The sequence below is a fragment of the Physcomitrium patens genome, chromosome 16 (assembly GCF_059467195.1).
Source record: "Physcomitrium patens ecotype Gransden chromosome 16, ASM5946719v1, whole genome shotgun sequence".
Lineage (NCBI taxonomy): Eukaryota > Viridiplantae > Streptophyta > Bryopsida > Funariales > Funariaceae > Physcomitrium > Physcomitrium patens.
This window is the reverse complement of record NC_143425.1, coordinates 9,962,901-9,979,978: the sequence shown is the minus strand read 5'-3', so window position 1 is coordinate 9,979,978 and position 17,078 is coordinate 9,962,901. Positions and strand designations below refer to the sequence as shown.

The 17,078-nt window shown below is 36.9% G+C and overlaps 1 protein-coding gene, 1 non-coding gene and 1 pseudogene across 4 annotated transcripts; 1 reads left to right on the top strand and 2 right to left on the bottom strand.

Annotated features, from left to right (window-relative positions):
• Window positions 1-1,511: 1,511 nt before the first annotated feature.
• On the bottom strand, window positions 1,512-1,585 carry TRNAV-CAC (transfer RNA valine (anticodon CAC)). The gene has a single exon. It is a non-coding gene; the product is annotated as a tRNA-Val (tRNA).
• Window positions 1,586-5,534: 3,949 nt separating this feature from the next.
• LOC112293773 (aldehyde oxidase GLOX) lies at window positions 5,535-9,449 on the top strand. Of its 2 annotated transcripts, XM_024543594.3 has the most exons (6): window positions 5,535-5,934; window positions 6,097-6,889; window positions 7,029-7,224; window positions 7,456-8,081; window positions 8,185-8,327; window positions 8,443-9,449. In XM_024543594.3, the coding sequence occupies exons 2-6, from the start codon at window positions 6,640-6,642 to the stop codon at window positions 8,893-8,895; spliced, it is 1,668 nt and encodes a 555-aa protein (XP_024399362.1). In that variant the 5' UTR covers window positions 5,535-5,934; window positions 6,097-6,639; the 3' UTR covers window positions 8,896-9,449. The 2 variants fall into 2 exon arrangements, with proteins under 2 accessions (XP_024399362.1, XP_024399361.1); XM_024543593.3 differs by having other exon boundaries at window positions 5,552-6,889.
• Window positions 9,450-10,476: 1,027 nt separating this feature from the next.
• LOC141046381 (LOB domain-containing protein 37-like) lies at window positions 10,477-11,597 on the bottom strand (annotated as a pseudogene). The gene is made up of 2 exons (XR_016507098.1): window positions 11,281-11,597; window positions 10,477-10,980 (listed from the first exon to the last, which is right to left on the bottom strand). The product of XR_016507098.1 is annotated as an LOB domain-containing protein 37-like (transcript).
• Window positions 11,598-17,078: the final 5,481 nt, after the last annotated feature.

Here is a 17,078-nt window from a genome sequence, read left to right as displayed (position 1 = left end):
CAAGATACATTATTTAGTCTTGCATCAATTACACAATTAAAAATAAATAAATAAAACTATATTCTGTAAATATACTAATATGTAAGTAATTTTTAATAAATGAAAAAATTGTAGTTAAATCTAAAAATTATATTGTGAGAATTTGAATAGAAACATAATCACATAGAGAAATAATAAAAAATAAAAAGTTACATCATTGCAGGACAACACAAGAATTACAACCATAACCAATCAAATGAGGTAGGATTCAACAAACATTTTGTGATTTATCCATAGACATCCCCATATCCACATAGCATGCATATGTTTTTCAAATTGTTGGTAAGTGTATACATCTATTGCATATTATTATTATTATTATTATTCCACCGTCAGTTATTTCTACAAAAAATAATAATAATAAATGTTATACCATGTTGATTTATTCCTTTTTTGTTACAATAATCTGAAATTATGTGATATTTGTATATTTGGAAAATGATCTGACAAAATGAAACCCAATATCAGCATTCTACTTGTATGTTTTGTGTTGGGCTCAGAAACTTAAATTTTATCGTATTTATTTATTCCAAGTTGAGTGTTCTGTGGAACACAAGATTGGATTGTCTCAAACATCTTAGTCGCTCACAACTCAATGGGTGAATTTGTTTTCATGGTAAATGTTTCGAATTAATCCCAGAAACCCTTCCTTTACTGTGTTTATTTCCATTTGTTTAGTTTCACAATCAACTGGAAAATTATTATTTTGTAGTTGTTCATTTCTATTTGATACCATTAGAATACAATAATACTAATTAACTAGCAGTTGTGCTTTTCGTAGAATTGGTATTTCTTCTTTTTTTTAGTATCATAATGTATTGGAAGATAACTAGCAGATTTCTACATATTTTTGTTTGTGAAGCCTTTTTGAACAACAATTGTATTAGAAGAATACTCTTTCTTTGAAATAAATATATATATATATATATATATATAAAGCTTATTGCAAGACTCTAATTGAGTTTTGGGATGCCTATCTCAATAATCTCAAGTACATATGTAAAGCAGAACTGCAAAATGCAGGAAAGAACATTCTATTCAACAAGGTAATGGAAATAGGGAAAACATAGTTTAATTTGCATTGGTTTTCTCAAACCCTGAAAATAAACAATCTTGCATTGATTTTTTCTACTTTGCATACCTGTCATCCATGCATGTCAATAGAAAATGGATGTCAAGGAGTTGCTTCAAATATTTGTGTGCAACCAATTGTGAGATGGCCCAAAAATATTGGCAATAGATATCCAGGAATAAAATGTTTAAGGCTTATTTAAATGTTTTGGTACAAGGAAAAACCATTACCAAAGAACAATGAGATAAATATTAAGAGATCAAAGAATCAAAGAGAAATCAAATAGAATAGAATAAAAATAGAAGTAACAACAATATGGACTTGTAGTAGAATAAAGTGACTGTTTCATGCCAAGTTATATAAAGAATTATAAATACAATTAAAAAATATAAATGACGCTTGTATGATCGCGGGTTCGAACCGCGGACCTCCAGTGTGTGAGACTGGTGTGATAACCGACTACACCAACCAGACACACAAGTCACATGTGAATTGTATGTAATATTAATAGTTTAATTTCACATTTGTCAATTATCTAGTACATTTAACTGGCAAATACAATAAGAAAAGTTTGAAATGATTAAATCTAAAAAAATGTCTCTTTTAAAATAATTTAGTCTATTCTAAATTAATGGAAAAAAGTGATTTATAATATAAGGTACTCAAAATTAGCAATTAAAAATCATAGTGTGTAACTACTGCTTCATGTGTTTAAAATGATTTTATTACAGTTACAGTAGAACCATAACCACATTGCTGAATAATTCAAATTATATGGTCAACTAACTCATAATCATACTTATGATATATCTTATGACTCTCAATTTTAAGAATGTACCAAACAAATATGATACAAATTCTTTAAAGCTTCATATAATTTTGTACAAATAGTTCATTCTCTATGCTAACACCAAACTGCTGGTCACATCATGTGTTTTTGTAGACATCTTGTGGATATCAAACCAATGGAAACATGGTAACATTGTAGACAATGCTCACATTCATCTAGTCCAACAATTTTTCAACACCAAGTTTAGGGTTTCTGAACCCAACAAGTCACAGTTCCCACATCTGTTCCCAAAGTGAGTCCAACTTTGTCCAAGACAAAGAGGGGTGGTGGAATGAGACATGGGGAGGGTGTAATGTAGGTCAAGAATAGAGGCCAAGGTTTAGGTCAAGAATGGAGGGTATCTATCCCATAGGGCGAGGCCTTCTAGAACCTCCCACCCACCACAACCATTATCGTCATATTAGCAGGGGAACATATTGGGCACGGTTCCCATAGCCCCATCACTGCAAGAGAATCAGAAAGCAAAACAAAACATCGTTGTAGGAGTTGAGCCACTCGTGGGTTGGATGGATGGATGGATAGATGGATGCACGTGGGAGGCTCTTGGATGATCCTCCTCCACTTCCTTTAACCGAATTCCATCTCTGAAGAAGGATGAAAAACGCCAAACAGGCGAACAGTAAAAATCTAGGGTTTCGATTCAAAACTAAATCAAGTTTATTCAAAAAACAATGTCCAGAATCAGTTACCCTATTTACCCCCCCCGCTTCCCCCCTTGAGCATTAAAAGTAAAAGACACATGGGTTAGTTAATTATGGAGTAGAAACTCTTACTATCTTCTTTACTAATATCACCCTGTCCTTTTCCCAGGGTCAAGGGGCAGATCAGTTCACTTCTACTGGGGTCGAAATTTCAAATTCCTCTGTCCCTTTTATTTAACCGTCAGAGTAAAGAGGCACGCTTACTTTCACTTTTTCTTTCTCGGGCAGTCGATGCCCTTGGGCATGGGAGGGTAGCAGAGGGCTAAGCTGAGTCAGCAACTGAGGAACAATAGAACTGAGGCCTAGAGTGGACACGTCAAAGAAGGATAAAGATGGGCTCCAATAATTGTCTGTACCCCCCAAAGGGAAAGAAAGAAAAAGAAAAAGAAAAAAGCGAAAAAGGAAGAAAAGTAAAAGATGGTGGGTCAGAAAGACGGGAGGTCCTGGTCTTTTCAACCAATTCCCACCCATGATTCCTAAAACCACCCATCCATCCATCCATCCACCCGTTCATTCATCCATCTTTTCAAATGGTGAAAAAAATCTTTAGGTATTTCAATTATGAGATTAATTTTTTCGCATGGGAGAAGCTACACTACTATCCGTAATGAGTGTGTATCACACTATTAGTTAGGGTAAAGTGTGGAAATGAAACAATTGCTGTGAGAGCCAAATAGTGTGATACACACTAATTACGGATGTTGGTGTAGATAGTAACACAAGGTGGTGGCTTTGGCATGTGGTGAAACTAATTCAATGGTTTTAATACAATTATATTATGTGTTTATTTTTTAGAATTTTTAAAATATTTAATAACAGTAATTGGCTTAATGAAATAAGTGTTTTTTTTATGTTTGATGGACCTCATGAACAAACTAATATTTAATAAACTTGAACTGAAAAGCTCATGCATGCACAGTATAGACCCAGATTATAAACAATGATTTAAGCATAATTACTTTTTGTTCTTAACTGTTAAATTGGAAATATTTATTCATATGAATAGTTCATTTAATGTTTGTTAAAAAAAATTCATGTATTTTTATAAAATACTGTAATACAATTTAATTTTTCTATTCAGATTTCGTTTTATTGTACTTTTTGATACAATTCAATACACTAAAATTAAAAATATAGTGGCTTATTGATACTTAGATTTCTTAACGCTAAATCTACTACCATACACAAAAATCATAGTAATAAAAAATAAAATTAATATGATATTAATTTTTTTAATATACTAAAACTTGATTGATAAAATAATTATAAAAAAATCACATATGTGTAAAACATGTAAGATGATGGTAGATTTACATTTTGAGGATTCTAAAATATTTTAAAATTTTACTCTATATCATATTAGTTCTTATGGAAGTGTTTTCTATATTAAGGTGTTCTTATAAGTTGTTCATAATAATATGAATAGATTTGATTACAAAAATTATCGTTTAACAAATTAAAATATTTCTTACGGTTTCTTAAAATTATGATTAATCTTTTATAAGTTTATATTTATATACAAATATATAATAATGAATATGCATGATGTTTCTTTAATTTCTTAAATTAGAAAGTCATGCCACATTTGTACTTTAAAAAAAATATAGAACAAAAAATATAATAATAATTATAAAAATAGGAAACCCTCAATGTTGATGCTTGCTACAAGTTATGTAATTATATATTTACATACAATAAAAAAATATACAAATATTTATACATACATACTAAAACGAAATTTACAAGAAATTGAATCATGTTACTCTATATACAGTTAGTTATTATATATATGTAAAACTTATTTTTACAAATAATTCATTATGTAAATTTTGGAAAAAAAAATAGTTGAAAATTATAATAAAAAACCTTTTCCTACGTGATATTAAAATATGAATTTTATACAATTTATTATGTGAAAAAAACTAATGAATTGATATAACAACAATTATATATATGCATGAGCAAATCAAATTATACTAACCAACCAGTTAATAAATTGGTAATGAAGTACATGCACAAAGAGAACTAAACTTACTAACTCAATAATAGAATAAGATATTTACGTCTAACAAACGTAACACAAAATGGGCCTCAAACTGCTTTAAATATGGAGAAGATTAAGTTCAAAGATGAGCTTGGTTAATGAAAAAGGCAAAATAAGTGTATTCGACGACCACAATGGTAAAGGTGTACACAGCATCAGCCATGCTAGGTGCGAAGCAAATGCTTGAAATAGAAGAAAAAACTGAAATTTGCAGAGAGTCTTCAAGTTTGATATACTTATTTATTTGCTCTTAAAACAAGAAACTTTATTCATATAGTAAGGTCCATCAGACATGGTTGAAATTTCACATTTAGATTTTAGAATCACTAGCTTTTTCAATGTACACAATACGTACTTTAGGAATGGAGTAACCCAGCTCATGTTCATAATCACACTTCTACTGCGCCGCAAATTCAAGTTGAGGATCACAAGACAAAACAGAATCCACTCAATGGTTGGTCTACTGGTTAGACCTCATCACCGTAAGTCCAGTGTTGATGCACCGATTCTCTCGGATGTTGTTTGTGGTCCCGCCGTAACCATGAATAGCACACGGTCAAAAATCAGTGAAGTGACCAAGGTCGAGGTGGAGTTTGTGATCTGTGTGCTGGTGTGCTTCCAAGAATATTGTTCGATTGGGAATATACTCGCTGCTTTCGCAGTTTAGAATCCCTTCCGCGAGCAGGGATGAATGCATTCTCGGCAACGACTGTTGACTCGCATCCCGGCGTGGGCTAAAAGTTCGAGGTGGGGGTAACAATGGAAAGAGGGGATTTCTTCGAGGCTTGAAATGTATAGTGAGAGGTTAAAAGAAGAGATGATTGTTGACCCCAGGGACTGTGCCCCCCAAATCCAGCGTCGGTTCCGTCTACTTCCTCCGTTCTTTTCCCTCACTTTGCGCATCAAGTCTGCAACAGACACTTCTCTGCTGTGCTAGATGGCTAGAGCTGCTGCTTCGAGATTGAAACTCAAACCGATCGATTTCTTGTCGGGAGACCTGAGATTGCACTCTGAGCTGCAGCGCGAGGGGAGGATGTGCAGTCGCAATGAGCTTAGGTAGTTAGCTAGCTCCGGGATGGGAAAGGGATTCGAGGGGTGTGTGAGATGGCTATGGGTTTAATCTAATTCCAGGTTCTTGCTGTCGCTGTGGTGCAATAACATCGACTTTAAGTCGCTCTGCAGGGCTTTAAATCGTTGATAAGCATCTTCGTGGTTTCGGTGAGCCGCAGTAAGAATTGTTGACTCCCTCCTCGAAATTGGACGGTTGTTTGATAGGCACATGTATCTGAAGTTGGTCGTCTGGGCAGTTGCAAGATTCAGAGCTAGGTATGAGAGTCACAGGCATCTTCTCGAATCACTGATTTGGCGATAAAACTTCTTCTCCTTCCAGACTTCGGCCTAGACTTTGCGCGCTGGACATGGTTGGGTGGGACTGGATTCCAAGTGCTCGGTTTTACCCAGACTCAATTCTAGATACCTACAGTGGGCGTCAGTTTCACGCCGTGTAGACTGAATCGCGACATGGAAAGAGCTCTTGTAGCAAGTTTTGCCACACCTCCAGCAGATTGGGTACAGAGACTTTGAGCGCACTACAGATTATCCCACGGAAGTTTCTGTGTTCAAGCAGAACCTACAATTTCTCGACTTGAAAATTGCAGGTTTTAATCTACTTTCGCGTTACTTGTTAGATATTTACAGTGTAAACTTCTGGAATCCTATTTTCTTCCTGACCACAGTGATCGATGTTCCTTGTTTCCACTTGAAAAAGAAGCTTGATAGGCGTACTGATAATCAGTGGTAGCTGCGAGAACGGAACTGATTGGCTACTCACTCCCTTGATCGACATAATTGTGCTTCTGACACGCTCCAGACATGCTAGTAGGGTGGTCTATAAACTAGTTGAGCAGAATTCCGAGCGAGGAACACACCGAGCATGTCAGCCACCGTCATGCTATCGAAGAGGATATTGAAGCACCGATGGCTGTGGACGCAAGTGACAGTAGTTTTGCACTTTCTGCTGGCAGCTGTTGTCGGAGTCCACGGACAGGCTGTGAGCTTAGGGACATGGGAAATTCTTGTAAACAATTCGGGAATTGCCTCCATGCACGCTGCCGTCACTAGATACGGCACCGTGGTTCTCCTAGACAGGACCAACACTGGAGCTACTGAGATTGCCCTGCCAGGTAAAGTGATCCTTGCTTCGCACTTCTCCACACTGATTTCGTCGCCATTTCCAGCCCGATGGTTCTGCTTGCTTCCAATTTATCAAAATTTCTTGTAAAACCGGCTTCCGCTAACAAACAAAGTTACCGGCGTTCACAGGTGGGGCTTGCAGGGACAGCGATGACTTGGTCCTCAAGCACGACTGCACTGCGCACTCCGTGTTGTTCGATCCCGGTACGAACACCGTTCGACCTCTGAGTATTTTGACCGACACATGGTGCTCTTCTGGACAGTTTCTTTCTGATGGCACCCTCATGCAGACGGGTGGAGACTTCGAGGGTATTAGGAAAGTCCGGTAAATCCTCTATCTGTAACTCTAATTTACCTTCAAAAATGAGCATCTCGTGAAATCTTTCGTTCACCGCATCTCTGAAACTAAAGCATTTTAACTATCCATTCGTACTCTATTCCGAGAAAGAAAAGCGGATTGGATAGGAAGAAACTAAACTTCGCACTACTTAAGATCCCGCATTACGTGCTGGAAATCGTTGCAAGCCTACCTGACACACCCCTCCTGAAAATTCAGGACATTTGCGCCATGTCCAGCAACGGGGACGTGCGACTGGGTGGAATCTGTGGAGGTAGTCTTGGAAGCACCCAGATGGTATGCTACCAATCAGCTCCTCCCTGACGGACGCCAGATTATCATTGGGGGCAGGTCAGCGTACAACATTGAGTACATTCCTCCTGCCGCCAACGGGCTACTGTATTTTGACTTCCTGAACACCACAAATGATGCACAAAATGACAATCTGTACCCCTTTGTTCACTTGCTGCCAACCGGGAATCTTTACATTTTCGCCAACAGGGACTCAATTGAGTATAACTACATAACTAACACAGTGGTGAAGAGATTTCCAAGAATCCCCGGGGAGCCTCGGAATTATCCCTCAGCTGGGTCGTCGGTTATGTTGCCCCTCCTGGCATCGAATCAATTTGCGACTGTGGAGGTTTTGATTTGCGGAGGTGCGCAGTATGGCGCATTCCTGGAACCTTGGACGCAAAAGCCCTGCTCCATCACTTGTGAGAGGATGACCGTCACCGATCCGAATCCCATATGGGTGGAAGAGAGGATGCCTTTCGCAAGGTGTATGGGCGATATGATACTTCTGCCCAACAAGGATGTTCTCATAATCAATGGTGCTTCGAAAGGTAATTCGTCATGCCATGCCTGAGAACTTCCAAGCTTGAATCTCCGTTGAGCAATGTTAGGGCTTGTCCTGAAGGCCATTTCATTCAACTCCCCTATTTGCAGGATCACAAGGGTGGGGAAATGCCATAGACCCTGTCTTGAACCCAGTGAGGTACAACCCCTACGCTATGTCTGGCAGCCGCTTCACAATCATGGCACCCTCAGCGATCGCTCGCATGTACCATTGTACCGCCAATTTGCTGCAAGTAAGTACTACTCACCACGAGTATCGAAATCAATTGAACAACGTACTTCTCCTTCTCCTGACCTTCCTCGTATTCCTCAACTAAACCAGTGACGCATTCCGGAAATCTCTTGCAGGACGGCCGCGTTTTGTTAGCAGGAAGCAACTCGCACCAATTCTACACCTTCACGGGAGATTATCCAACCGAGTTACGAATCGACGCCTTCTCTCCCCCTTATCTTAGTCCTACCCTCAACGACTTGAAACCCACAATCAGCGTCTCCCCCTTGCAAATCTCCTACGGCACCCCATTTACTGTCACGGTGATCACTCCCACAGGGATGACCACCATCGTCGACCTGAACCTGATGAGCGCTCCCTTCAACACCCACTCGTATTCCCAAGGCCAGCGCCTCGTGAGCTTGAACGTGGCCGGCTCCGTGCAAGTCGCGCAGGCGAGTGTGTACCAGGTCACCGCGACGGCCCCTCCCAGTCCCCAAGTTGCACCACCTGGCTACTACATGTTGTTTGCGGTGAACCAGCGCGTGCCGAGCACAGCCGTTTGGATCCGCGTCGCATCATCGGGGTGAACTGCATCCCACGGTTCAAACCATCGACCCTCAACAGACAGCAACTAATCTGTCTGGTTACTACTGCATGGTTAGATCATTCGGAGCTCCCCCCAGCCTGGCTGTGCATCTCATCGGCACGTCCCGAACCGCTAGAATTCCCAGGCTTCCAACACAACCAGGATCACCGATCTAGCCCCACTTGCGGAGAGGAAGGAAGGATGACACCATCAACAGTGTGATCAACCGTGAAAGCTCCAGCACGATTTCCTTCCACCCCATGCGATTTAGATTGCTGCGGCCAGTGAGCGAGGGATCTGATTCTTCATGCTGTCGAGTTGCAGAAGAAGGCAGGAATCGCGGCATCTAACTATCCGAGTGCCGATGATTCACAGTGGACGATAATATCATCTTCAGTTTCCAATTTGGAAGCGTCTAGAACTTAGCCGATTCGTTCGAGGGAGGGAGGGAGCCTTGTTAGCAATATTAGAAGAAAAAGCCTAAGTTTACATTATTCTAAATTTATTTTTATTATTTATAAAGTGTTAACAACACTAAAGACAACTTTTACTATAGACCACGATGTTGTCTACTATTAGTGCCTCTATTAAATATTCTCCAAAACAATATTCTCCAGCAAATTATATTCTCTATTAAATTCTATGTTGACATGTCTTCACAATGCTCATAGAGGCTGTTATAGGACCTATGGTAAAATCTATTAGAGATTATGATAATATGTTGTGATACAATTTTCCATGATACAATTTTATGATACAATTTTCCATCCACCGCATAATAAATTATCTCGCTGCACAAATCTGATGTGGAAATCACATTCTAACAAATCTACCAATCATTTTAAGGTAAAAAAAAAAAAAAAAAAAAAAAAAAAAACTGTTGAATCGAGTTGCTCAATAGCCAGAATTAAATTCATTAGCTCAATCACAACATGGTTAGGTAACTCCAAAGTAAACACTTGATGTTTTCTCACTATCTAACTCTTCTGAACCGGGAAAACAGCTTTATAAGCTTTTAGTATATTCCTCCGTCCTAAACTTTGCTCCCTGCTTTCACCCTACAAATTCCCGCAAACTAAAAACCAGTTCGGACTAAAATTACAACTTGTGCAAGACAGCTTCTTCGAGTACTGTCAGTAAACAGAACCACAGCACACTTCGTGTTAAATGTAAGCTGATGACTACCGACGAGCGATATGATGCTTCAATTCATTAATGAACGGTACTGAATCATGAGATACAAATTTGACGCCACCTTAGTACCTTCTCATCTCCCGGTTGTGAACTTGAAATCGTTATAATTTTAGCCATTTCTGCCACTTTTGGATCTTTTGGATCCAACCATCTTATCACCCTTTCCTCCATTGACTTTCAAGGTCAAATCTAGCCCAAGCTGCTCGATTCCATGAGCTAACACCGAGAAATCACCGGACTGTCTTTCACCAGAGCCCAGAGGTACAACTGATCTTGGTTCAACTCAGGCCCTGACACTCCAAGGAGCCGCACAAACCCATTGGAATGGCACGCCAGTTAGATTCAACTCATGTTGCTCCTGCCCAAGACCATCCCTTCGACACTCGGTATGTAACTGGATCCGGCTTTGACATCGTCCGTCCTTTTGCCCTGTGGAACATGATTCCACGTTTTTTACAGAAGTTGCTCCCAGGTGCGAATCGTTGTTGCTCGCCTTGCCAGGACGATAATTATTTGTTTGTTCGAGGGGCTCCTGACCTTCGGGCTCGGGCAATGCAATGCCCAAGGTTTATAGTACATGGATTGAGAGTAGTATCTGCCGATACATTCAAAGATAAAGGAAACATCACTGTAGTGGGATCATGGACTCTGCCAGCTAAAGAAAGGGAGAGTTTCTCAGGCATAGCAAACGCTCGAGAATATAGTAATGAGTCGCTCAAGTTTGAAGGCAGGGAAGATGATGGGGACATTAGACGACGAGAATCGTCTTTTAAAACAGTGTCCACGGCGGCCTCACAGATTTGCCAATTTCCACTCTGAAGGAGACCCACTGCACCAAATACAGGATTCACCGTTCGTCTACAGGCCTCTTATAGTAGAGATTGGAACATCGCTACACGTCAACAAAACACAAAACACATTGCTTTAGATTTACCTTGTCTACACCAAAAAAATTGAATCCGATCAGTCATTCAGCATTTATCGGCACATAGCAGAACAAGATATTCAGATGCAATTCTGCTACACGCAAGCCCAATCAAACTAGTAGAAATTTACTGTACAAGAAAATATACGAGTGTATCCACTCCATCGCGTGGAAAAAGGCAATGTTACATCACAAACCACTAGTTGCATCAGCTCCTTCAAAAAAAGCTGTAATTTTAAATTTGCAAGTACGAAAAATAGTGCATACCAGGACGTTGATCTTCTGTCACTGCGCTGATAAACCCCATAAGCCCTGCGCGGCCAAAAAACTTGGCCAATAACACAGTGGCATAGCCATGAACTTTCGAGCTCTCCATCCATTGCAGGCAAGAACGTAGAATACAATAGCCGCTGCACCCTTTGCGCAGCATACGACAACCATTGCAACTCATTCTAAAAGGCGTTATAAATAAACCAAGTACTTGTTCCGTTCTCTCTCCTCAATTCTGCGAGTACCTCTGTAGTTCCTGAGATGTCTTTCGTACAGTATTCAATCCACTTGTTACGCTGGGCTGCTAAACCACACAGTAGCCTGTTTCCTCCCTACATCAGAGCATCAATACTGGATAGGCACCATCAGATAACAAAGAAATCAGCTGAATGTCCCAAGTTAGAAAGATCTTGAAACTTCTCACGCCAAGAGTAGTCCTCTGTATTGAGTTTTACTGACCACGCGACTGAACATAATAGAGATTATATGTAACAACATTGAAACTGACCGCCACTACAAACGTCATGTCAACCTTGGTAAACGTTTGCAACCTTGCAGCCTCAAATGAGGTTTTGTGGGAGTATTGTAGGAGGAACAGGTGGCGAGCACATCGTCCAAATATGAGGAAATTTCTTACACTGATTCTACACAACTGCCATCTAAACCGAGAACAGGCGATTAACAGGGCTTTGTGTTAGAGAGTTCTGCTTCATTTGAAGCACTAACAAGCATGGCATACTAGTGCATTAGTAAGGCTAAGTATGATGGAACGTCCTGCTGGGCAACTTGATCATAATCAGTGTAGAACTTCGATGCTTCAATCCACCAAGTCAATGCATACAGACTCCAAAACTCAATAGTCTTGGACAATATCACGCACTTCAAGTGAAACATCTACTCAAACTAAAATGACTCCAATCTGCATTGACCAGCTTAAGCAATGGCTCAACCAAGCTGTAATAGAATCATCTTGGCGCCATCGACGGAAAATTTCAATTCAAACAAAAATGTCTCGGTACCTTCTGTCCCTGTGTTGGAGGTGTCTTGGATGACTGGCGAGTTGACAACCGCTTAGAGTACAGACGCATACCAATCGTATAACGATAATTCCACTTCAACTGCACAAAGTCCTTCGCAACACACACAACAACCCGTTTCCGCCACTGAAATCCAATAGTACTACCGAGCTTGAATCCAACTTTGATAATAATCAAAACAAAGCGGTTTACAATCACACTCCCAATCGCTAGGATATTCAGTCGTTTGTGGACATTTCGACCAGACTTTCGGTATTCCGGCAGAGCCTTGATTTCGGAAAATATAGAACAAAATGGCTCCCTCAGTTCATGAACGACTTTTGATCGCAGCACTTGCAGCAGTACTTGCAGTCACGATGGCGAGAGAGACCTTCGATGATGTAAAAAAAACAAGTGTTGCGACGTGAGTGATAGAGGAGGTGTAGCAAGAAGCTCCCTAATCGGGGTCCTGGAAAGCTAAAGCTAAAGCTTAGCCATAGCGCCTCTCATTGAAACATTGCCGTGGGCGTCCAATCGCACGGCTGCCGTGCGCTGTCCGCCCATTCCATCATCTCGTGGGGCCATTCGATCTCTTGTTTGGTTAAAGTTCGTTGGTGCCTTTTTGCTCCACCCTACCCACAGAACAACGTGGATGAAAATATTCATGCCCTCATTGCTATTGACGGATTTATATTTTTGTAAACTATCCTTCATCGATGTGGATGAATGCAGTGTGCACAAGGAAAATGGGAAAAAGTAAAGTTCAAGTACGGAGCCAGTACCACATTTCCAAGCCCCCATCGAGCCCCCATCTTGGCAGAATGGGGAATAAAACGTACTAATGACCTCAATCCCACATGGCAGTGCCACCTCACCCCCACATGCTGACGGGGATAGCTCTTTCTCCACGTGGCAGCCATCTCGCACCCACAGAAGCTCCCTGCAGTAAGTGCGTTTCTTGCCCCCCCCCCCTGATGCCAACTCAGCATTGTCTCTCGTCCTCTTCGAAAGTCACTAATGGCAACCTTTTACTTTTTTCCGAAAACATAAAGTAGATGAAGGTTTGAGTGAATGTACGGATGGGGAGATTATTTAATTAATTTGGCGATTATTTTCCCCTTGACCAAAATTTTGAGTGGATTTGTGCTAATCACTCTTAAATTGTTAAGTTTAAATCATCTTCACAACTGAAAAAAACGTAATATTCCTACTTTTCAACTCAGTTATTTGCATCATAGTGTAGTGGAATCATTCTTACGGTTTGTTTGTTTGTTTTTGTTTTTGTTTTTTTTTTTTGTTTATCTCTTTTTTCTCCAAAAGAAGAAGCGATTTTACTATTACTAATATTGACATTTTTCTGTACATCAAAAAGTTCCGTCCTATGGTAAGAATCTATGTAGAGTTTCATTTGTAGCTACTGTAATTTTTTACACAATAAGATTGAAGATCATAGGAAAATAATTAAATTGTATACTTTTGTGAGTAAGAAATAAATCAATTCAACATCCTCTGTGCCAATTTTGTTGTTATTCTAAATAATCAACTTACTTTGTGGTATTCTATAATTATATTTATTTGTCTGGCTTGGTTTAGTACTAAAAAGGTGCTTTGACTGAGAAATTGACATGATAAATTGTGTGATTTCTACTTAAAATTTGTGGAGGATTTCTATTTAGTTTTATCTTTGGACAAATATGGCATTCATTTACAATAATTTTTTTTTTTTTTTTTTTTTTTTTATAAATATATTAAAAATGTAAGTTTTAATGAAGGTATCTATTATATAAAACAACTTGAGGAAAAGAAAAGAAAAATTAAAAAAACCTTCTTATTGGCGAAACATGGAAACAAGAGAGCATAGATGAATAAAGAAATAGATAGATGGTAGTGCTGAAGATCATGGTATCCAATAGTATGGATTTTTCTTATATATATATATATAATCTATTTTTAAATATTATTATATATTAAAATCAATTGAAACAAGAAAGATTACAAGAAGATGAAGAGGTGATTAAATCCTCCTACTACTTGACTTGAGAAGGGTCCTCAATAAGAAATCACAAAAACAAAGAAAAATGGTATGAGGGATAGTAAGAAAAATTAAATTCTTCTATTACTAGAAAATGGCGCTAAACTACAAAATATACAAAAAGTAGAAGTGATGAACCTTTGGTGATAAGTTCTTGTCATAGACATATATATTTATTCTAATAATTACCTGTATGATTAGGTAGAAGTAGATAAAAGTAGATTAATTGGATCATAACTTATTGAAAAGCTTCTTAGAAACTTTATAGATGTAGCTTTGACTTTATATATGTTTGTAGTTAATTAGTTGATTTAAAACTTGGTCAATAAGTTAGCTATGTGTGACACATATTGGTAGCTTGTCAAACAAGTTAACTATATGGCGCACATATAGAAAACTTGCCTTGCAAGTTAAGACATGTATCTGCAATTTGGACATGTGTTTGAGGTCCTATAGAATGTCGTTACATAGCTCCTAATTAGATAGTATATATAGAGGCAAAAATGAAGCCTTCTTTACTCTTATCAATGCCTTTTTAGTCTTTAGTCTTGTTTCAAGACTTTTCAGTCTTTTTGCTTTTAGCAATAGCCGTTCTAATCTAATATTATATCTTATTTGAATGATTATCTAGTCTTTTTGAGTGACCTAAGAGTATCTTAATCTTTCAATTTTTTGAGATTCATGTCTTTGACAGTATGACAAGAATTCTATCTTATTCTTCTTGTTTTATTTTAGAAGTGAATAAATTATTTTACTTCTATTATTATATTATTGAAGGTTATCAACTACCCATTTTTAAACTAACTTGTAGTTTTTTTAGCACTGATTATTTTTTTAAAGAGAAAGGATTATCTTTCTTTATAGAAACTTTTTTGATAACAAAAGTTATAAATTACCTTTATCTAAATTAATTTTTTAAATTTATTTAAATAGATTAAGAAAAAGAAATTATAGATGTTATTCTTATAAAAAATAAGAATATATTTGTAACTATTGCATATCTTCATAAGATTATCAATATTCTTTGGATGAAAATCTCATGTACTTCAAATGTGAATCATAGAGGTACCATTCCTATACCTATAGAAGAAATCAACAATGAAATTCAAAGTTTGTGCCAAAAAGTTGTGCAATTAAAAGAAGCAAGTAGATCAAGTTCACAACTAAATTCGAGAAGTCTTATTATTATAAGTATAAAAAAAATAAGAATAAGTATGCATAAGAAGTTTGATAGAACAAGATCAAAGTTTTGAGGATTTCTACAATAAATAAAGTTCTATCCAAGATTGCATCTTTTCAATACCTTAATAGATTTACTCAAGTCGGATCCATAGGAGTACTTCTCTTTGGAAGTGTTCTTTCCTAGTTTGCACCTTTGATAGAAAAAAGATTTAAGACTATTCTATGATTTAAATTCATTCTTGAAAGTATTTATAGCTAAATTTGGAGAAAATAATTGAAAAAAAGGAAATAGAGACCAAACTTATATTTCTATGATACAAATCATATTGAGCCACCATATATATATTGCTAAATTCTAAAATCATACTTGAAATGTGGATTGGAATAATAAAACCTTAATTAATCAATTTTGATATGGGTTGAAAGACAATGTCAAAGATTTATTATTAATAATTCCAAGAATAGACTCATTAGAATAGTTTATTATTCAAGCCATTGCATGTAACAATTGACTCTTTGAAAGACATCAAGAATAAAGATTTGATTGGAGATGTATAAGTTAAGTCATGGCAACATTTTCTAAGTTTTTGGAAGCTTATTCATTGAAGCTAAAGCCCATGAAAATTGATACAATATATTTTAAACTTTATATTGAGCAAAAAAAGACTTGTTGTCATCAAGAAGGTTTTTATTTATATTCTGGAGAATCCAAGCATACTGCTTAATATTGTTTAAAGAAGTAACATAATTACAAAATGAAGAACTTAGTTATTAAAGATGATGATGTGTCAAAAAATAAATTTCTTCAACTTCAATACAATCCATGTGGTTGAAATCTTATGCAACACCTAATAAAGGTTATATTCTTTTCTTAGATCCCTTACCTTATTTTACAATAGAAGTTTGTTTAAGACCAAAAAATCATAAATTCTTATTCTTGTTAGATTGAGAAGCCTCAATTTATTTTATAGATGAAGACTTTATCAAAAAATAATAAATATCTCTAATTAAGAAAATTAGATGTATACATGTAAAAATAATAGATGATTGTTTGTTGTATTTTAGAAATGTTATCCACGAAACTGTTTCTTTAGATGTAGCAACTAGTAATTATAATAGCTTAATAATATTTAATTTATTTAGATTTCTTTCTAACTCAATTATTTTAAGATTATTGTGATTTAAAAAAATTAATCCTCAAATAGACTACATTTCTCATAACCTTGATTTTGTTTTGTTTTGTTTTGTTTTGTTTTTTTTTTTTTTTGTAGTTTAGCTCAAGATTCTATTAGTCAAGTAAAAATCCATAAGTCTACTATATCAAAATCTTTATTATAGATGCAAGAGCTTTCATGCATTCTACAAAAGAAAGCTCAAATTTTTTTATATATGCCACATCTATTTTAAATTAAAAAAAAAAAAAAAAAAAAAAAAAAACTTCAAGTGATATTTCAAGCCAATATCAAGATTATCATGATGTTTTTGAAAGAAAATATAAATATTCTTTTAAATCATTATTCTTATGATTATTCAATCAATCTTCAAGAAGGAGCTTAACTACTATT